Genomic DNA, 19,758 nt, shown 5'->3' on the forward strand with positions numbered 1-19,758 from the left:
TTCCTAAAAAAGACAAGGTTATGTAGCATATTACAGTATTAGTAGAAAGCTTCTGGAGCAGGTCTTGACTGCAATTTTTCCCTTTTCAGCAAGGAAATGCTAAAACACTTACTGTTTTAAGTTTACAATTTATATTCCTTTATTATGCAGAAATAAAAGGAAAATGGGCAACAGTGAGCTCTTACAAAATGTTTTCATAAGCTGATACCTAAGTATTAAGTAAAAGCATCACTAAAAAGAAAAAGAAATTTATAAACCTATACTACTCTGTTAGGATGTAATAATCCCTCTGCACACCCAGGCAAAGGACAAAGATTATATAAACACCTGCTTAAAAAAAAATCACCCTTCAGTCAATAATTAAAGTTCTTCTTTTAACTATGACAAAAACCTCAGAGATAAGATTTGTTTGCAGACAGGCTTATCATGTAGCCTGTTTGCCATAAACAAGAATGAACTGTTCTCTAGCAGAGACATTATCTAGCAATTGCATTAGTCAGCTTTCCTTTCCTTTTTTCCCCAAATATAACTGAAGAGATCCTTAAATAAACATTCCTAAACTGTACAAGCTCTGTTCAGTCCCCAATGACTCCAAGGATGTGCTTTCTCACCCACAACAAAAATGGTAAATGAACTCCCATAACCCCTCCAACAAGAGGCATTTTAAAGTTCCACCATTAACCAAACAGGGCCAAGTACCTCCTCTACCTGCACTTTAATACTTTCAGGGATGGTGATGATTCAGCACTTCAGGCAGTGGAGCTGAGCAGCCTGTTCCAATGCCTGACCAACTTTTCAGTGAATAAATCTTCCCCAATATCTTTTCTATACCTTTCCTGGCACAATTTGAGGCTACTTCCTCCTGTCCAGGCTGTCTGGGAGAAAGGGCCAACCTTCACCTGGCTACCTCCTTTCAAAGAACTGCAGAGTGATTGGAGCTCCCCTGAGCATCCTCCCCTTGACACTAAACAACCTGCAGCTCCCTCAGCTGCTCCTCACAGGACTCGCATTCCAGACCCTTCACCAGCTCTGCTGCCCTTCTCTGGACTCACTCCAGCATCTCCATGTCCTTCCTGCAGTGAGGGGCCCAGAACTGGACACAGGATTTGAGGGGCAGCCCCAGCAGTGCCAAGCAAAGAGGCACAATCCCTGCCCTGCTCCTGTGGCTGACATGGGCCAGGATGCCACTGCCTCCTTGGGCACACCCTGGCTCACGTTCAGCTGCTGCCAAGCAGCACCTCCAGGTGCTCCTCCATCGGGCAGCTTGCAGCACTGCGGGGCATTGCTGTGACCCAAGGGCAGCACCCAGCTCTTGGCCTTGTTGATTCTCATACAACTGACCTCAGCCCTTGGATAGAGCCTGTAGAGATTCCTCTGTGGAGCCTTCCTGTCTCCTTCCAGCAAATCAACAGCCCCACCTAATTCGGTATAATCTGTAAACTGACTGAGGGTGCACTCAAGACACTCATCCACATCATTGACAGAGATATTAAACAGGACTGGACCAAAGACTGAGCCCTGGGGAACCCCACAAGTGACCAGATGGATGTGACTCCATTCACCACTCTCTGGGCCTGGCCACCCAGTCAGTTTATACTGAGCAAAAAGTACACCCTGTTCAAGCAGCCATGAGCAAGCAAAGTAAAATGCCAAATTCCAGCTTCTAGACAGTAAAAATATCCTGAAATAATCTATAATGACAGCCAGATTGTTTCATGTACCAATCCTCTCTGCTATATTCGTTTGTGTGGGGATGGAGTTTATTTTCTTCATAGAAAGCCCTACATGGTGTGTTCTGAATCTGAGACCAAATCAGTGTCAATAACACACCAATGTTTTAGCCATTGCTGAGCAGTGCTTCCATTATAGCATTGAGGCCTTTTCTGCTCCTCAGACTGTCCTGCCAGTGAGGAGGCTGGGGTGGGCAAAAGGCCAGAAGGGGACACAGCTGAGACATCTGACCCCATCTGACCAAAGGGACATGGCATATAACCTGTGCTCAGCAATAAAAACTGGAGTATGAAGGAGAAAGAGACATTTGGAGTGAGTAACTACATAACTATTACGTGTGATGGAACTGCTTTCCTGGAGAAGGCTGAACACCCACCTGCTGATGCTAAGTAGTGAATTAATTCCTTATTTTGCCTTGCTTGTGGGCACAGCTTTTGCTTTACTTGTCTTTGTATCAACTCATGAGTTCTTAATATTACTCTTCTGAGTCTCTCTGCCATCCCACTGGCATCCACATCCACTGCAGACATTAATCTACATTCCTCCTCTACATACTGTCTCACTTCCTCTTCAGGTTATGCAGAACAGATCAAGCAGATTTTTAGGCTGCACCATTCATGTCTTACCTACAGAGAGCTCATTGGCTCACCCTCAAACACTAATATACCACAGTTCTCAGGCACAGGAACAGCGTACCTCGCAAATGCACCTCTGGTCTTGAGCCCCAAGTTCACTGTAATGATATTGTCAATCTTCAGAGCAGAAGTTCCAGTGGAGCTCAGGGTACTGAATTAACAGACCAGGGAAAGAATAGGCTGAAGAGGACAAGCAGAATCACACCTTTACTCCACTTGAAGCTCCAGTGTCATAGACACAAACCCTTCCCACAAATGTCAGGGTAGCTACACCCCAATACTGCACTCTGCCCAAGTCTCAGCAAATGGATCACACCTTGGAGTGCTTCAATATCCCTCCCTGAATCTAGGTCCGAGCCAATCCACACAACTGAAGGTATCTACGCTCTGTGAGATCTATCTTCTAAAGAGCAGGTGTTAACTCCTGTATTTCCTCAGCCAGTGAACAAAGGAGATATAATCTAGGCATAAATGGACTTCCTGAGGTCGCTTAGATTAACTTCATATTTCAATCACATCTAATCAGATCATGCTGCTTGGGCTTTGTTCAGCTGTTTTGAACAACTCTAAGGCATATTTCACCAACTCTTTGAGGAAAAACTCAGTCCAGTATTTGAAAATTTTGTTGTTTTTAACCACAAAGTAACTTATTTATATCCAATTCAAATGCATCATGGCACACATTCAAGGCTTAAATGTGCTTTGCATTTTTCTAATGGCATCTTCTTCCTTCCTACAACTATGTTGGTCTCCTGCGTGATGATAATAAAATAAATATAATTCAAACTAACACAGTAAAACATTCCAGCATGACAGACAATCACCAATACTCAGACATCATTATATCAGCTGCATGTGACTGAGAAAAGAAAGAACAAATTTACTTTTAAGTAGTGCTCCTCACAGCTGATTTAACTAGATTTGCGCTTCAAAAAATTTGAGAGAAAGTTGGGAGGGCTTTTTGTGCAAGTTATTTTTCCAAAGTGATCTTCTGTATTTTGTGTAGAAAATAAGTTGTAGCTATACAGTATTTTTCCTCAAAATATCATTTTCTTCAGATGCCAGAAGAGAAACGGAATACAATACCAAAGCAGTAGCTGCATTCAGTCTGGAATACAGACTTGTGAGTATGAGTTCAAAGCAGGATTAAGGTTGCTTGAGAAGTTATCAATTCTCCAAATGTGCTCTCAAAACTTTGCAAGCCTCTCAGGCATGAGATCTTGGATCTACTGTATTTTTCAAATTCTCACTTAAGACCAAACATTTGACAGAATCCTTTTGTGCCACAAATACATTTTTGGAGTAACCTTTTTAAAGCAGAAACTCCATGAACACCCAGAAAGCGGCACAAAAATCACAGTGAAAAACACAAGTATCAAGGGGTATTTAGCATCATCTCTTCTTTCAGAAGTTGCTTGCTCTATGCTGCAGAACACCTAGAAAATGGAACCAAGGCACAGTCTTCATTAATGAGAATGCCAGTTACTTTGTACTTAGAAGACACAAGAAACCCTCAGCAGCTGTGGTGCATCCTTGTCTGGTCATCATGTACCCACCAAAGAGGAGAAAATAAGATAAAAACCCCCATGGGCCCAGATAAAGGCAGTTTAATAAAGAAAAGCAAAGACCATATGCAGAAGTAAGAAGAAAAATATTTATTCTCCTATCAGCAGGTCATATCCACTTCCTAGGAAGTGAGGTCTCAGTACACAGTTAGTTGCTCTGGAAGACAAACACCCTAACTACAAAACCTCCCCATTCCCCTTCTTTCTGTTAGCTTTTGCTTTGTCACTTGTTACAGCCTATCCCTTGGGTTTGTTTGGGTCAGCTGTCCTGGCTACGTCCCCTGGCAAACTTTCACCCACCTGCAGCCCAGTGGCCTTTGGGGGAGGCTGAAGAGAGCCTTGATGCTGCACCTGCACTGCTCAGCACCAGCTGAAACACTGCTGGGACATCAACACCCCCTAGAGCTGCAAAGCACAGCACCACGAGTGCTGCTATGGAAAGTTACCCCCCTCTCAGCCAGCCCCAGTACAGCAGCTCAATGAATCTAACATTGAGAATGACCCAGGTATCACGTGGCAATGAGAACAAAGACCTAAAAGCCTGCACCCAGTGTCCTACTGACATGCCTCTGGCTTCACCCCTGCTGAAGTGCTCAAGCACACTTCCTCTGAAGATCTAAAGGGTGCACAAAAAGTGTGGCATTTGCCATGTTTAAAGGGATATTTCTGTCATTCTACAGATAACAGGTAACTGAACAAACACCCCATATATACACGCCTTAATGGGATAATCAGTCCCTATATTATAAAAGCATAATTGCTTATCAATACATTGGTTGCTTCTATAAATTGTTGTGAAAGACAAATTTAAACTCAAATGCCTTCAGCACACATTGCCAGGAGCTCATTTCAAATGATCATCCATTCCAGATTGCCCATCATTGCCATGTTTTGAATCCACCCACAAGTTCAGCTGCATTCAAAAATACCAGGTTATATGATGAATCACTTCCATTGTCTTTTGCAGAATTCCTTATAGGACTGCTACTGCCTTTAATCCTACCAATGAGGTCCTCTACTATGAAACTTTATTCATTTCCATTCAAAGACTTCAGTAAAAATGCATTAGATTCTTGTATAGCAATCAATAGCTCAGTGTGGAATATTGCATTCCTTTTCTCATCCATACAAGAGAGAAAGTTACCTACTCCATTTTTTTCCTATTCTTAAACAAAAAAATCATAGCCTGACACAGCTTTTAGAGAAAGAACTGCTCCTTCACCAAACCACACCTGCAAAGTCAGTTGCTTGGCAACACTGCCTCCAACTCACATGGCTGTCCACAGCTCCACTCTGGCAGGCACTGAGCTACAGTCTCTACCTCTTTTTTTCTCCATCTTCTACCAGAAATAAACACTTTTCCTGGAGAGACTAAAGGGGCAATTGACAGTTTAAGGCTACTGAGATAGGCAGAACACAAAAAACACACATAAAACTTGTCACAAACTCCATAAGCTACAACATCAGCACTCTAAATACACATATACCACGGACTTGCAGCACAAGTATGTTCTCTGCTCCTCCAAGTTCTTCCTCCTCTGCAGATTGTTACCTCAGAGCAGAAAAGCATCTGGCTTCTCTGCTCAGAGGAAGACACATCTCATCAGTATTTTGGATAAGCAGGAAACAAGGCAGGAACTCTGGTTCTCTTGATTGGGCTGTTTCATAGCACTGGGCAGGAGTTCCTTGAGAATATACACTCATACAAGGTTATCATGTAATAGAAAGCAAAAAGTGATCAAGACAAGACAGTGGAAGATAAGCAGGAGTTAGCAGTATATCACATAATCAGAGTCTACTGTAAACAAAGATGAACATATATAGGTATCCATTCAAATTTTAAATTTGCCAAGTTTTCACTAAGACAATAAAGCAGTTTTGTTTGAATGGATTTTTGCAAAGCCATTCAAGACAAAAATGTTCAGGGAACTAATATTGCTCAAGCTCTCAAACATTAATCAACTAAGAGGCCAGAACTGAAGAAAACCAGGAATCTGTACTATCTTTTGTAGAATCTGTAGATCTGCAGAATCTTTTTTGCCCCAGTCTTCCAGAGGGAAATCTCTGTTAGTCATAACATGGAGTTCAAACCAGTAGTTTTAAAAGCCAGGGAAATTTCTGACACAAGGGACACTAGCTCTAAGCAACTTTCTACCAGCTCTACAGAGCAGTGAAAGTTGTGAAGTTATTCTCCTAGCTAGACAAACATTTCAGCCAAACACAACACAAGAGTAACCCTTTTACCGTAGCATCTCAATTTGCTCTAAATGGCTAGATTTGGTCCTTTTTGTCTCTGGATGCACAAAGATTTCTGTATTTCTTGAAAACTCAAAGCTCTACTGCAGTCTGTACTTACTACTCTTTCATCACTTTCTCATAAATGACTTCAACTTTAAACAAAGAATCTGCTTTGAATTGACCTAGACTGATACTTGCTCACTGGGGAAAAAGAGGAAAAAATTACATGGTATCTACAGAGGGACTCCATATCAGCTTAAAAGTGATACAACAACTGAAATGAATCTGAAGTAGCAGAGACTAGAAGGGACCCTAGAAGATGAGCTAGTCCAAGCTAGTGGTCAGAGCACAGAGAACATAGCAGGTTGCTTAGGGCTGTTCCCAGGCAGATTTTTGGGGCTTCCACATTGCATGCTCCTCAGCTTCTCCAGGTAACCTGATCATATTAAGCCTTTCCCGGAGAAAAAAAACAAAGACAGAAACACCTACATGCACATAAAAAACCCAAAAACAAACAAACCCCCCCCCATCCCAAAACAAAACAAAAAACCCTCAAAACAAAACAGAACAAAAAAAAAAAAAACAAAAAAAACCAAAAACAAAGCCAGAAAACCAAACAAAAAAAGAACCACAACAAAAAACCTTCTTATCTTTTAGTGGAACTTCCTGCATTTTCATTTGCATTCATTGCCTTTTGGTCCTATCACTAGAAATCCCAGACAAGTCTGCCTCCATCATCTTTACTTTCTGTCACCAGGTTATTTATTATACACATGCTTAAGAACCCCTCAGCAGTCTTCTCTCCTCCAAGTTAAACAATCTCAGTGCTCTCAGCCTCTACTGGACTGTAAGGCACACTGACCTTCCCCTTCATGCCACTTTGCTAGACTAGCTCCAGTCTGTCCCTGTTTCTTTCTGGAGCCCAGGACGGGACAGCACTACAGATGCAGCCTCACCAGTGCTGAGGAAAGGATCTCCTGCCCCCACATACTGACCATAGTCTTCTGGAAATTCAGTCCAAGATGTCCTTGAGGCAAGGGTGCATTACTGATTCATGACAATTTTTGATCCACAGTATCTCTCCTGCACTGCCAACTCCTGTCCCTTCCCTAGGGACAGAGCTTTGCATTTCCCTTTGTTGAACTTCGTAACATTCCTGCTGGCTCATTTCTTCCACGTGTTCACTTGCCTGCTCCCAAGTAGCAGCACATCCATCTGGTTTATCAACCACTCCTCCCAGCTTTGCATCCCATCAGGTTTGCCAAGGGAGGGGTCTGTCCGGTCACACAGGTTATTAATGAAGATGTTAAGCAGTGCTGGCTTCAATAACAATCCCTGAGCTACACCAAAAGGGACTGGCCTCCCATTGACCTTTAGATGCTGATCACCACCCTGAGCCTGGCCTTTTAGCCTCTGAGCTATTTTCAATCCACCTCACTGTGTCTTTATCCAGAAAGCATTTCACCAACTTACCAAAGAAGTTGTTACAAGACAGTTTCCAAAGCCCCAAGAAAGGTCAAGGTAAGAGAACACCCATTGTTCTCATCCACCAAGCTGGTCATCCTGCTTGGTTCAGTGTGGAAGGCTGTCATCAGGTTGGCCACATATTACAGCCCCTTGATTAACCCACACCACTATTGCCCATCATTTCTCTTCATGTGTTTTCAGAATTCTTTGGTTTGTCACTTTTCCAGGAACAAAGGCAAAGCAGACTGGCTTGCGGTTCCCTACACGTTCCTTCTTGCCCTCTTCAGAGACAGTAAGGACATTTGTTGAGTTCAGCCCCCAAAACCCATCCCCCAGTCACCATGACCTCAGTTAATGATAGTCACCACAGAATTACCCTGACCACCCTGTCTCACTCCTGCCTGCATCCTATTAGAGCCCAGAGACTTGTGTACAGTGATCCCAATCCTGATCCTTCCCTACTAACTGAGAGTACGCTTTCCTTGCCTACAATTGCTGCAAACAAGCCTAATTGGTAAAGAACAAAGTGAAGAAGACAGTGAATGTCTCAGTTGTTTCCACATCCCTTATGAGCAGTTCCCCTCCCCATTCAGCAGCAGGCCTACATTTTGTCCATTCTTTTTTCTGCCAGTTATCTGTAAATGCCTCCCTTGCTGCCATTCACATACACCTTGTAAGATCAAACTCCACATGGACACTGGCTTTCTGACCTAGACACCTTTGCATGCTTGGATGATGTCTCCAGGCTCTCCCTGGGCCAACATGCTTCTGCTTCCACCTGTTGTATGCTTCCTTTTTGTGTCTGAGCTTGTTTAGAAGCTCCTCATTCATTCAAGCAGGACTCCTGGTGCCTCTGTACCACCTCCTATCCATTGCAATATGCCACACCAGAGTTTTAAGAAGTAGTCAACTTGCTTTCCTGGCTCTCTCTGCTCAGAACCAGCTTCCAAGTGATTCTTCCAAGAAGATCCTTGAACAGAAGAAAATCTTCCTTTCTGAAGATTATGGCTGTAATCCTACTCTTTGCTTTGCTGTCTCCAGTTCAGATCCTGAACTCTTCTACCTCATGACCACTGCAGCCAAGACTACATCTTCAACCTGTCACTGCTTGTTTGCAAGCACTTGTGTTGAGATATGGGCATCAATGCATGCCAGAAACTTCCTTGATTACTTACTCCTTGCTGTGTTTTCTCCTCAGAAAATAATAAGAGAGGTCCAAGCACCCTATTAGCAAGAAAGCTTGTGAACATTAGGCTTGAGTTGTCTGAGGAAATCCTCATTACCACTCCTGACTCACAAGCTCTCAACTGGCTCACCCATCTGCAGGTAAAGCTACAGCAGCCCCACTGCTCTCACAGCAACTCCCCTTTACCACCACCCCAGCCTGCCCTTCCTAAGCACCTGTACTTACCCACTGCAGTCCTCCAGCTGTGAGCTATCCCACTCATCAATGCCAACAAAAATCATAGCTCAGTCCTAACTCATTTTATTCTGCCATAATACCCGAAAACAACCTGCTGACAGTACAGTGAAGATGGATTTAACTAGTCATGGGTTCATCAGCGTAACTCTTCAGAACCACCTCAACACAAAAATAAGAGATCACTGAACAACTTTGCCTCTTCACAAGGCAAAATCATTATGTCTAGGAGAATTTAGCTGTGGCCACAAGAGACACCGTGAAGCACCAGAGTTCTTAAAGCAAAGCTGAATTACGCTCAAATGAACCTTATGAAGCCAGTCCAAGACAATGTGACACCTGAGCTAAATCACCTGCTGACTACTCCCTGATAATGTCTGATAATTGACTCTCTTAAATCCTATAGGATGCACACATTAAAGAAGGAGTCATCTTTCCAGGAAAGGGAGCCTCCCTAAAAGTCTGCATATCACACAGACATATCTAATTGCCTCCTCCATGTACAAGGACATGATACAGACTGCAGCACAGTTGCTCTTTCTTCTTTATAGCATTCAGACCAAAGATGGAACACAGCATCATTCCATTCAGCAAAAGGAAATTCAGGAACAAAGCAAACTCCAAGTGTACTAACAGCATCCAGCAGGAGCACATCACTGAAGGGTGGCAGAACAGCAGCTTCAGGAGCACTTGAACACACTCCTGTAGCCCTCCAAAAGAAGTGGGGTGTTTTGCACTTTAAAAAGGCAAAAGCATGATCTCATCAATAGCAATAATCACTTTTCAGGAACTGTCCCATCCTTATGGTCAACACAACAGAAACAGCTTAGACTGCCAATAACTTCTGAACACAGGGCAGCAAACTAAGCACAAAAGGATTTCTGCATCTGTATAATACACCTCAGAGAATCTAAAGATTTGCAACATAATAAAAAAAAATTAAAAAAGAAGTTCCACAAATCCTTCTATTAGTAGTCACAAATAATTAGGTTGAAAGGGATCACTGGAGGTCACCTAGTCAGGCCTGTTGTCAAAGCAATGCTAAGTTCAAAGTTAAATCATGCTGCTTTGGGTCTCACATAGTCAGGTCAACTTAAGTCCTGAAGAACAGAGATTGCATCCACTTTGGGAAAAAAGCCTTCAATTTTGCAAACAATCCAGTTGTATTACAAGCTAAACTTCTTTCCTGTGACTTATTTGAAAATATTTCTCTCCACTGTAAGAGTCAGAAAGAGTCACCCTTCCTTACAGAGGCCACTAGTGTCACCCAACACTGCAACAACCCATTCACAAGTCCTAGGCTAAGGCTGCTGTACTTATTTCCCACCAAATGAGGTGTCTTAAGGGCTCTTTCCTTGGGGGAGACAACTATCCTTCTCAGGGCTGCAACAGCAACTAATTCCTAAGCTTCACTCTCATCCAAATAGTGTCAGCAACAGCTAAGAGCATGCAGAATGAGAGCACTGATGTAGTTTTGTTTTGTAGCAGGAAATCACAAAAAAACCCTGGTTATCCAGTCCCAAGAGAGATTAAAGTTGTTCTGGTCCCTAAGGGTTTCTGAAGGCACAGTCTTTGACAAAAAGGCCAGAAAACTAGCAGCTAAGTACCAGATTATCACTGGGACTTCCAGTGATACAGTTCCTTACTATTATTAGAGCTCAAGATATATAATTTCGTTAGCTAAGCTTAAGTAAGAACAACCCTGAATCAAAACACTTTGCCTTCATTATTCCTTAAGGAAGGATATTGCAAAGCCCCACTGGAGAGCCAGAGGCCTCCAGTTGTATCTGTCAATTCATATTCCAGTCTATTACACTCACATGATCTTTCCCAAGCTTATCTTGCAGAAGCAATGTGAACCCTGCAACAGAAACACACAAAGAAACACCAGCACTTTCTTGATCTGAGTGACCTGCAGTAACAGCTGCTATTTGCAACAACTGGTACAGAATATCCTTAGAGCACAATCAGCTAGCAGTAAATTAGTACTTTGTGCTTGAACCTCAATATAGGACTAGAAGTTGCATCAGAGATGATGTGTGGAACTGACCTCCAGAATAATCCATCTGTGTTCTATTCCCCCAGTGTACTCTCAGGGGTTTCTCCACCTGAGGAGGAAGACAGCAAAGATTTTCACCTGAGGAGGTACAGCAGCCAGTGCCTTGCCCTGGTGGGAGCTCTGTCACAAATGAGCTGTCACAAAGCTTTCTTACCCTGACAGTGAGGCAAGGGCTGATGCCTTGCACAGGCTGAGGGCAGTGAGCTGTAAGAGTTATCCATCTGCTTGGGAAAGAAGTACACTAGCTATTAAAGAATACAGGCAAGATTAAGACACTTAAAAGACCAGACATCAAACAAGTAAACAACAAGGCAGCTTCACAAAAAGTGATCAAACAAATATTTAAGTTGGTCTCCCAACCATAGAAGAGATCATATGCAAGACTTGAATGTCTACACAAAGGAGTTTGAACAGCTGTAAACATATATGGGATACTCCAGATTTCTTAACATAGCTAGTTTGCCCACTTACTTAAACTGTATTTCTTTTCTCTCCCACTGCTAAGGGGGAGAGAAAAGAAACCAATCATGCTTGGGATTGGTTAGCTGTTAGGGAAGCTAAAGTTAAGTTCAGCTACACAAATATTAGTACCAATCTTTCCTGTTGAGTCTCTCTCCACACTCCCAAGGGCCTGTACCTGCCACTCTTCAGACAGAAGGCCAAGTCTTCAATCACACACAGATATTCAGTGACTGTACAGTACAACTATAAATACTGAAAAGTATTCTTGTTAATATTATAACCAAAGTAAACCAATTTTAATCTGGTTGAACAAGCAACAGTGTCAATGTGCTTCTTTGTACTGTGATTTTGGTAACAGATCATTTATACAGGCTTCAAGCACTATCAGGCAGGAAGTAAGCAAACAAAAACAAAAAAAAACCCCAAAAAATTCCCCAGAACACTTCCTCTGATACAGAAATTTATTCACCTTTTCTGAAGGCCCAAAACATCTACAGCTGTTTACACTAAGGTCTGCAAGTTTCCAATTATGTTATTTTAACTTGATTACAGTTTTAAAAAAATCTAAAGCAGTTGACAGCTCAGGTAATTGCTTTCTTGATAGGGAGATGAATTTACAGACTTCAGTAGTCAATCCATTGGTCTTAAAGACAACATCCCAATACAAGCACAGCAGACAGAAAAGGTATGCCAGAGAACATTCACATTGTTTTTTCTTAGAAGGGGACAAGATATTCAGCAGAATCAAAGGACTGTCCATCTAAGCAAGCAAGCCTGCAAACTGAAGGCCACCAGTCCTGGTCTAGGGCAGCTGCCTCTGTAAATGGGGAGCATAAGACTGATTACTGTTCCTAATCATGTTTGAAACTAATCTCCTTTTGTGCTTCATCACACACTTCAACTTCTAAGCACTTGATTCAGTATTCAATATCAGCATCCTAACACCAGCCTTGCTGTCAAGCAATAAGAACACAAGTCTAGAAGACTTCTAGCCTGTCATAAGCAGGGCAGAAATGGCAAATTATAGCCCCTATAGCCAAAGGGCCCCAACTGACGTTAACACTTTGAGGTTTTTTTATTTTGGCTTAATTTGACAGATTTCTAAGAGGTGTTATTGCTTAAGGGATTCAAATATCAGGATTGAAACAACAATTTTAAAAATGCATTACCCTCCCTCTACAGCGAAAAATAAGAAAAATTCAAATGCTTTACAATAGCTTTCAGCATAGTCTGCAAACCTGATACAGCTTCTCCTACATCCTTCCAATTCCTGCCAGCTTTACTTAGTTATACAAACAAAAGGATCACAAAGGAATTTCAGTTGCCTCTCTTTCAAAACTTCAGGGTGGCTTAATCTACTGTCAACATACCCTACTATTTCCTACAAGCATCAGAAACAGTAGTGTGACTCCTTCCTAGTAACAGAACACTGGGAAGACATCAGCTCCTTATGCAGACAGCTGTTCACATAGGGATGTAAAGAACAGACAGTACACAGACACGAACTGCCTTGTCAAATGTCATCCCAGCCTCCTCACTCTTTCCAAAGTCTCAGTGATTGCAAAGACAGTTCCAGAACCTTTCATTTTCAGGCTTCTTCCCCACAGAAGTATCATCTCATCTCATCTCTCTGACAGCTGCAAGATTTACAATTTGAAGGTGACATATGGCAACCACCGTATGGCCCTACAACAGGTAGTTTCCAACACATTTTAGCAGCAACAGTCAGATTCAGAGCAGCTATTTGAACAAGCAAAAGTCAAATACAGAATAAAAATCACTTCTAGAAACTGGTTCCAGGGTCAGCAATCCTACTTATTACTTAATACTACTCTGGCAGATGTGTTCTCAGCTGCATTCCTCACCTTACAAAGCCATGCAATGTATCTGCATACCTCACACTTGAAGAAGCAGGCCACAAATCAAAGGATAGGTTTGTTCTTGATACAAGACCACTGCTAATGACATATTGTTTTCAGGATGACCAAGAAATAGCCTTTTCTAATTCTTACACAGAGCAAGCATACAATAAATACTGGAAAGGTGCACGTTTCAGACTTCTTTGCTGACAATGCATATGGCATTCCTGCAGGTGGGCAAGGAAAGCTAACTCAGTGACTCAGGAGTGACAGGATGGTAGTGAGATCCTCTATCCCCTTTTTGACGCAAGAAGTAAAAGCCAGCATTATATTGATATGAAAGAAGCCTTATTGATATGAAGGAAGAGTTCAACATAGCATTACAGTAGATGCAATGAGAGTAATGAGTGGCAAATATGCCAATAGGACCACACATCCATTGTTTAGGGTCAAAAGGATATTGGTAAGATTTTAAATTATGTCTAGCTACTTAAGAATTGCCAGAGCCTCAAAGAATAGCAGCTAGATAGACAAGTATCATCTGCAAGATTTCCACAACCTTTGGATGTGACTATCTGAAAAGAAGCCCAGGGTAAATATAACACTTCAGGTTTAAGAGATACTATAATATCTAGGGTAAGAGAAAGGAATTATTTTCAGTCAAGTGCCCATGCTGAAATGACAGCAATCTGAAAGACCATACTGAAAGGACGTTTTTAGGTACTGACAGAATAAGATCCAAGACAACTGCAGCTCAGTTAAAACAACTGGAATTAATCATGAAGATGTTACCCCACAATTATGTGAACAGAAAAAGAAACAAAACACAGAACTTGGAACCTCCTACTGAGCAACAGAAGGGAGAAGGACAGACAAAGGAGCAAAGTTCACACAAGAGAGGAAAGCAACAGAAACTAAAGTTTGCAACATTGCAGAGAAAGGAAAGAATACATTACATGAAGAAAACCAAAGACATGCCAAACTAGGGCTGACACAAGAGAAGTCGTTAACATTTTGTCGGGTTAATTTCTGCAGAATCCAGGATCAAGAGGCTCTCCAGTGGAACTGACGATAGGAAACTCCAGACTAATAACAAACAGGACTAGAGATGAAAGGGATGCTGCCAGCGTTGCAAGAGGTGAAGGAGATCTCACAGGCTGGGGAATGCCAGACAGCTGGCAGGCTCTGGTTAGCTAGCAGAGCCACGTTCATAGCTGCTGCCTCACACAGCTCTGCATTCCAGGACTAGCAAAACTACAGCTTTGCCAGGCAGCAGCAAGTCATGAGCACTCATACACCATGGATTAAACATGAAACACATTAGGAAAAAACAGCTGGCTGCAGCCTTTAAGCAGAGTTCAACAGCGGCACTGCATGCTCATGATAAGCTTGATTTTCAACTTAACAACTGATTATGTTTCCTTTTTTTCTGAGCTGTCTTCTGGAGGCACATGGAAATCCAGACTTCAGGGTATAGTGGAAGCATGTCAACATTGTTCACACAACCCTCCTTCCCTGAAGGAAGCTTCCTAAACTTCAAGTAAGAAATCTCCACAAACTGTGTATCTATGGCCACATCTCAGTCAAGTGCCTTTAGAAGAGCTGCAACTAAAGCAAGTTTATCATTCCACACTCTTCCTTCCAACTATTAAAAACCCCCAAACATACACAGTACAGGCAAAGTCAGATAGCACTACAAAGCTAATATGATACAGGATTTAAAATCAAAATTGCTGCAACAGAATGAAGCAAACACACATTAGACTTGAAGGGAAGAACAGAATAAATAAAAAAGGAACTGCCAAACCACAAGTCCCTCACATTGCATCATCCAGTATTTTCATGCCACCTTTCCTGGAGACAGGGTGAAGGCAAGCCAGGCTTCTGGCATACAGAGAAAGCAAAAGAGAAAAGCAAGAAGCTTTCAAAAGTGCCATCAGATTTTAGTAGGTACCTAAATAAAACAGTTTACTAGAAATTTGAAAACTGAATGAACATGTACTAGCAGAAGACAGCCTGGTCAAGATGTTGGTAGGTCCTCCAGAAGCCGAACAGGAAAAAGAAAACCAAATTCAAGATACACCAAAGCTTGATCTATGAAAGAAAGCACAAGAGAAAAGAACACTGAATAAAACCACTTAATAACACAAATATAAGGAAAAGGAAGCTGAAAGTGCCAGCACTGCTGAACTGAAAGGGCAAAAGATACAGAGCACTGAGGGTTACAGAGATGTGCAAACATTTTAACTAAGCCAGAGTTAGAAGAGAAAACTTGGAAGATGGGACAAGTGATTGGAGAATTCTGGACTCCAGTCTTGAGCAACACAGCCCTCAGGCTGATGCTACAGAACAATTACATGTGGAATTCCATCAGCAAGCAACACCAAGCAGCATTCAGCATGAAAATAAGAGTGCCAATAACAGATGAAACATACAAATGTGCTTTTTCCAAAGAGCCACTGGTTATGAAGAGTCATTTACATGGTAACCAGCTGTCAGGGGGCAAGAGGAGCTCTGTTTGGAAATGGTTAGGCAGAGTTACTTACAAAATATAAAGACCCATTATCTTTGGTGCAATCCATATCCTGTACTTCTAAGAGTTTACATTAAGACAACAGAGTCTTCTCTGTGATTGTGCATGGCATGACTTGCGTGCACAGTGAAATCCAGTAGCGCACACAGACGGGAAGAGAATTTACAAACAGTGCCATTTCTGGTAGCCCAAACGAAGCTCACTCACACTTCACCTCCACTTTAGGTGGAGAAGGACTGCACAAGGCTGCTCTAGCATTAATCATACACCGTGAACTCCAATTGTTATTCAGGAAGCATTAGACTTAATAACTTACTGTGCAGCCACCTTACCTAGAACAAGATCATAATAAATTGACTCTAGATGAAAGAGGGACGTGCTACAAATTTCCATTTGAAAGCCACAGAATCCAAGGTAAATACAAACGCAAATATATATCTACTTTTGTGCAGGAAAACAAAATTAAAGCACTGTAAGATTTGCCAGTGATACAATCTTTAAAATTCCATTCATCGCCACAGCCACATCTGTGACACGTTTAACCAGACTGAGACATCCAGATTCACAGAGCCTGGCATTCTGACTGAGTCAGCAGGGCAGGGAATAATGTTTTGGACAGCCGACATCCAGCTCATCTGGCACCTACCCCTGGCATGGGCCAGTCCCTTCCCGAAGGCCACGGCCCGCTCCGATCGATACCTGGCAGCGCAAGAAACGGCCGCGGCCGTGAAACTTCAGGAAAGGGCTGGGCCAGTCATTGCATAAAGCCCGGCTGGGGGCTCCTCGCTGGAGGACGAGGCGGCTGCAGCCCAGCCCAGGGAAGAGCGGAGCGCGGCTCACACCGAAAGGTCAGGCTGTCTGTCTGTCTGTCTGCACCGCCGCTGCCCCCGACCCCGCTGCCGCCGCCCCCGGGCCCGCTGCCGGGAGGAGCCGCCCGCCGGTCCCGCCGCCCCTGCGGACGTGGCGCGGCCCCGAGCGGGGCCCCGCGGCCGCCCCGAGCCGGGACCCGCCGGGGCAGTGCCGAGCCCGGGCCGGGCCCCGCGCCCCCCGCCCCGCGTACCTTTGGCCTCGCAGTCGGCGCAGTACTTGTTGTCCTCCTCCCGCAGCAGCTTGGCCAGGATGGCCTGGTGTTGCTCGTTCTGCTTCTGCGCCTTCTCCCGGCAGGAGCGGGTGGCCATGGCGGGGCTGGAGCGGGGCTGGAGCGGGGCCGGGAACGCTCCTGCCCTGGCGCGGCCACGGGAACCGGCGGCCGCGAGCGCCGACTTCCTCAACCGGAACTACTTGCGGACGCGAACGCCTCCGCCTCCCTCCCCGCCCGCTACCGGGATGGCGCGCGCGCACACGCCCACCCCGGCCACGACAGTCCCTTATTCCGGGGGTGACAAATAGTCCGCCGGGTCCCCGAGGCCGCGCCGCGATGTCGCCCCTCCGCGGCGCTTCCCAACGAGCAAACCACGCCGTTCTGGCTTTAGAAGGGCACGGTGCGGTGCCCGGGCATGAGGGGTCATTCGATCACAGCAGGTGATGTGTCCATCCGCCGGCGCCTGACCCCACCCCCCAGGTGGTGCCCGGGGCAAGGGAGGGGCCCGGCGCGAGCCGCCGCACCTGAGCGCGCCCCGCCCCGCCCCGCCCCGCCCCGCCCCGGCCCGGCCGTGAGGGGACGGGAACGGTCCCGGTGCCCCGGAGCCCGTGAGGGGACGGGAGCGGTGCGGACGCCCCGGAGTCCGTGAGGGGGCGGGAACGGTGCGGGTGTCCCGGACCCCGTGAGGGAATGCGAGCGGCGCGGGTGTCCCGGAGCCCGCGGCTCTCCCGCTGTGTGAACACCCCGAAACGCACAGCCCAGCGATCGGACACCCCTGCCCGTGTGTTACCGACCCAGCGGTGGCAAGTACCCCAAGGGATCTGCAGGTCCGTGAGATCCGGCACCCCGTGTCCTTGGGACATTGTCTCTTTCTCCAGGCCGCTGCTGGGGGAGAATAAAAAGCTCTTAGAGCCATAGGCGGAACTCGCCCCGTGAACTTTCTCTGAGAGTACGTGTTTCTGTCTGAAATAAAGCTGTACAGGCGGCAGAGACCTCTCAGTGAGGAAACCTGTGCTTTCCCACTCGTGTGTAGGTGGTGAGATGCTCTGGGGAGGTCAGAGTTGGATCCAAAGTACCTGCAGAAAAGCAGAGCCCGATTTCCTGGGACCAAGAGTGCACCTCTACACTTTGCCTCTCAAAATGCCATGTCTCTGTTGTCCCCTTCCTCCATTTTGTATCAGGTCCCTTTGCTGCTGCTGAGTACTCTCTTATAGAGTCTTCACCAGTAACATCCTTTTTGTCAGATCATTTCTAGCTTGCTGCATTTTTTTGCCTCTAATCCAACCCTTCTGGAAAGAGCTGAAGCCTATATATAGCCTATAAAATGCTTATGTGAGGCAGATGGAAATTCAGGTCTTTTCTCTCTCAGCCACTAAATTACTGAATCATTCTCTGTATCTTTCTTTTTCTCAGAGACAACAGTGAATTAAATTATCCCCTAAGTGTGGAAGAGTTGCAACAGAAAAAAAATGAAAATACTACACATTAAGTTAATTAGTAGTTAAACTAACACCTAACATGGGAAAATGTGTTTACATCTCCCTCAAACAGAGATTTAAGGTCTGCCTGAACAGTGGGAGTCTCCTGGCCAGTGAGTTACTGGGTAGGAGGTTGCAAAGTGAGGATATGGCATAAATACATAATTCTAACAGAGGGTTTAGCATCCTGCTCAGAGCAGGCATTAAGGGTTAAAAGCAGGAATATAGAATGGCACAGCAAAGTTAAGCTCCAGCTGCCTTACAGTACCAAAATACAAAGACATGCTCCAGCAGAAGGTGTGTAACAAAAATGTTACTGTATCCTGATATTTGCCATCAGCCTTTGCCTGGAGACTTGAATTTATTGATTATTGAAGCACATTAAACATGACATTAAGCAGGACTGACTTCTTCTAGCTGAATACTTTATCTACAAGCATATAACTATTTTCCAGCCCAAAGTGGGCTACTTTTTTTTATTGGGTTTTTTTGTTTGGTTTGGTTTGGTTTCTTTTTTTTTTTTTTTTTTAGAGAAAACCAGCTTCAGCTAGAAAGGGAGATTCTATTCCTTACTGTTTTCCCAGGACTCTGAGAACCAGGATGCTTGTCAGAAAGGCAAGAGTGTGGGCAGAGAGAGAAAAGGACATGAACTTGCTTCTCATGTGCTAGATAAGGAGCAGCATTGCCATTTTAGAAGAAAATAGTAGTTGCTTTTCTGTGTGACAGACTTGACCTGTAGGTTACATAGTCTGAAACTCTCTGCCATATTGCCAGAAGGTATCAAATAGCTTTAAGCAATTGGTTTAATGTGCATCAGTTTCTCTGATTCTAAAACAAATGCAGCGATGCTTCCCATGTAAGGTGACTATTGATCCAGTTGCTGTGCTTGAAAAAACCTACCCAGCTGTGCAGGCTGTCTTGTTTAGAATGTGCTTTTTCCTTAGTGCCTTAGAGCTAGATGATATATCTTGATTGATGTGAGATATCTTCTGAGTGTTGAGCATGATGATTTGCTTCTTGTGTTCTGTTCTGAAAATTATCCTTCTAAGTACTTCTGCTTCTGTAATGTAGTAGAAATATGAAATCACCTGTTTCACCATGGGGTGAGATGAATAGGTTATTAATATTTTAATAGATAGTGCTTTGAAAACAGCATGCTGTAAATGCATCATTAGGTGTTTCCTCAGAGCACAAATGAATTGAAGGAGAGCAAAAATGTATCCCTTCTGT

The 19,758-nt window shown here is 44.1% G+C and overlaps 1 protein-coding gene across 4 annotated transcripts in view; it reads right to left on the reverse strand.

Annotated features, from left to right (window-relative positions):
* Positions 1–17,273, reverse strand: part of SMAP1 (small ArfGAP 1) — a 91,408-nt gene extending 74,135 nt beyond the window's left edge. For all 4 annotated transcript variants that reach the window (XM_074538447.1, XM_074538446.1, XM_074538445.1 and 1 more), the window contains exon 1: positions 17,030–17,273. In XM_074538447.1, coding sequence (XP_074394548.1) covers positions 17,030–17,147 — 118 coding nt within the window. In that variant the 5' untranslated portion in view covers positions 17,148–17,273. The remainder of the gene's footprint in view (positions 1–17,029) is intronic.
* Positions 17,274–19,758: the final 2,485 nt, after the last annotated feature.

The sequence above is a fragment of the Zonotrichia albicollis genome, chromosome 3 (genome assembly GCF_047830755.1).
Source record: "Zonotrichia albicollis isolate bZonAlb1 chromosome 3, bZonAlb1.hap1, whole genome shotgun sequence".
In the NCBI taxonomy this organism is placed as follows: domain Eukaryota; kingdom Metazoa; phylum Chordata; class Aves; order Passeriformes; family Passerellidae; genus Zonotrichia; species Zonotrichia albicollis.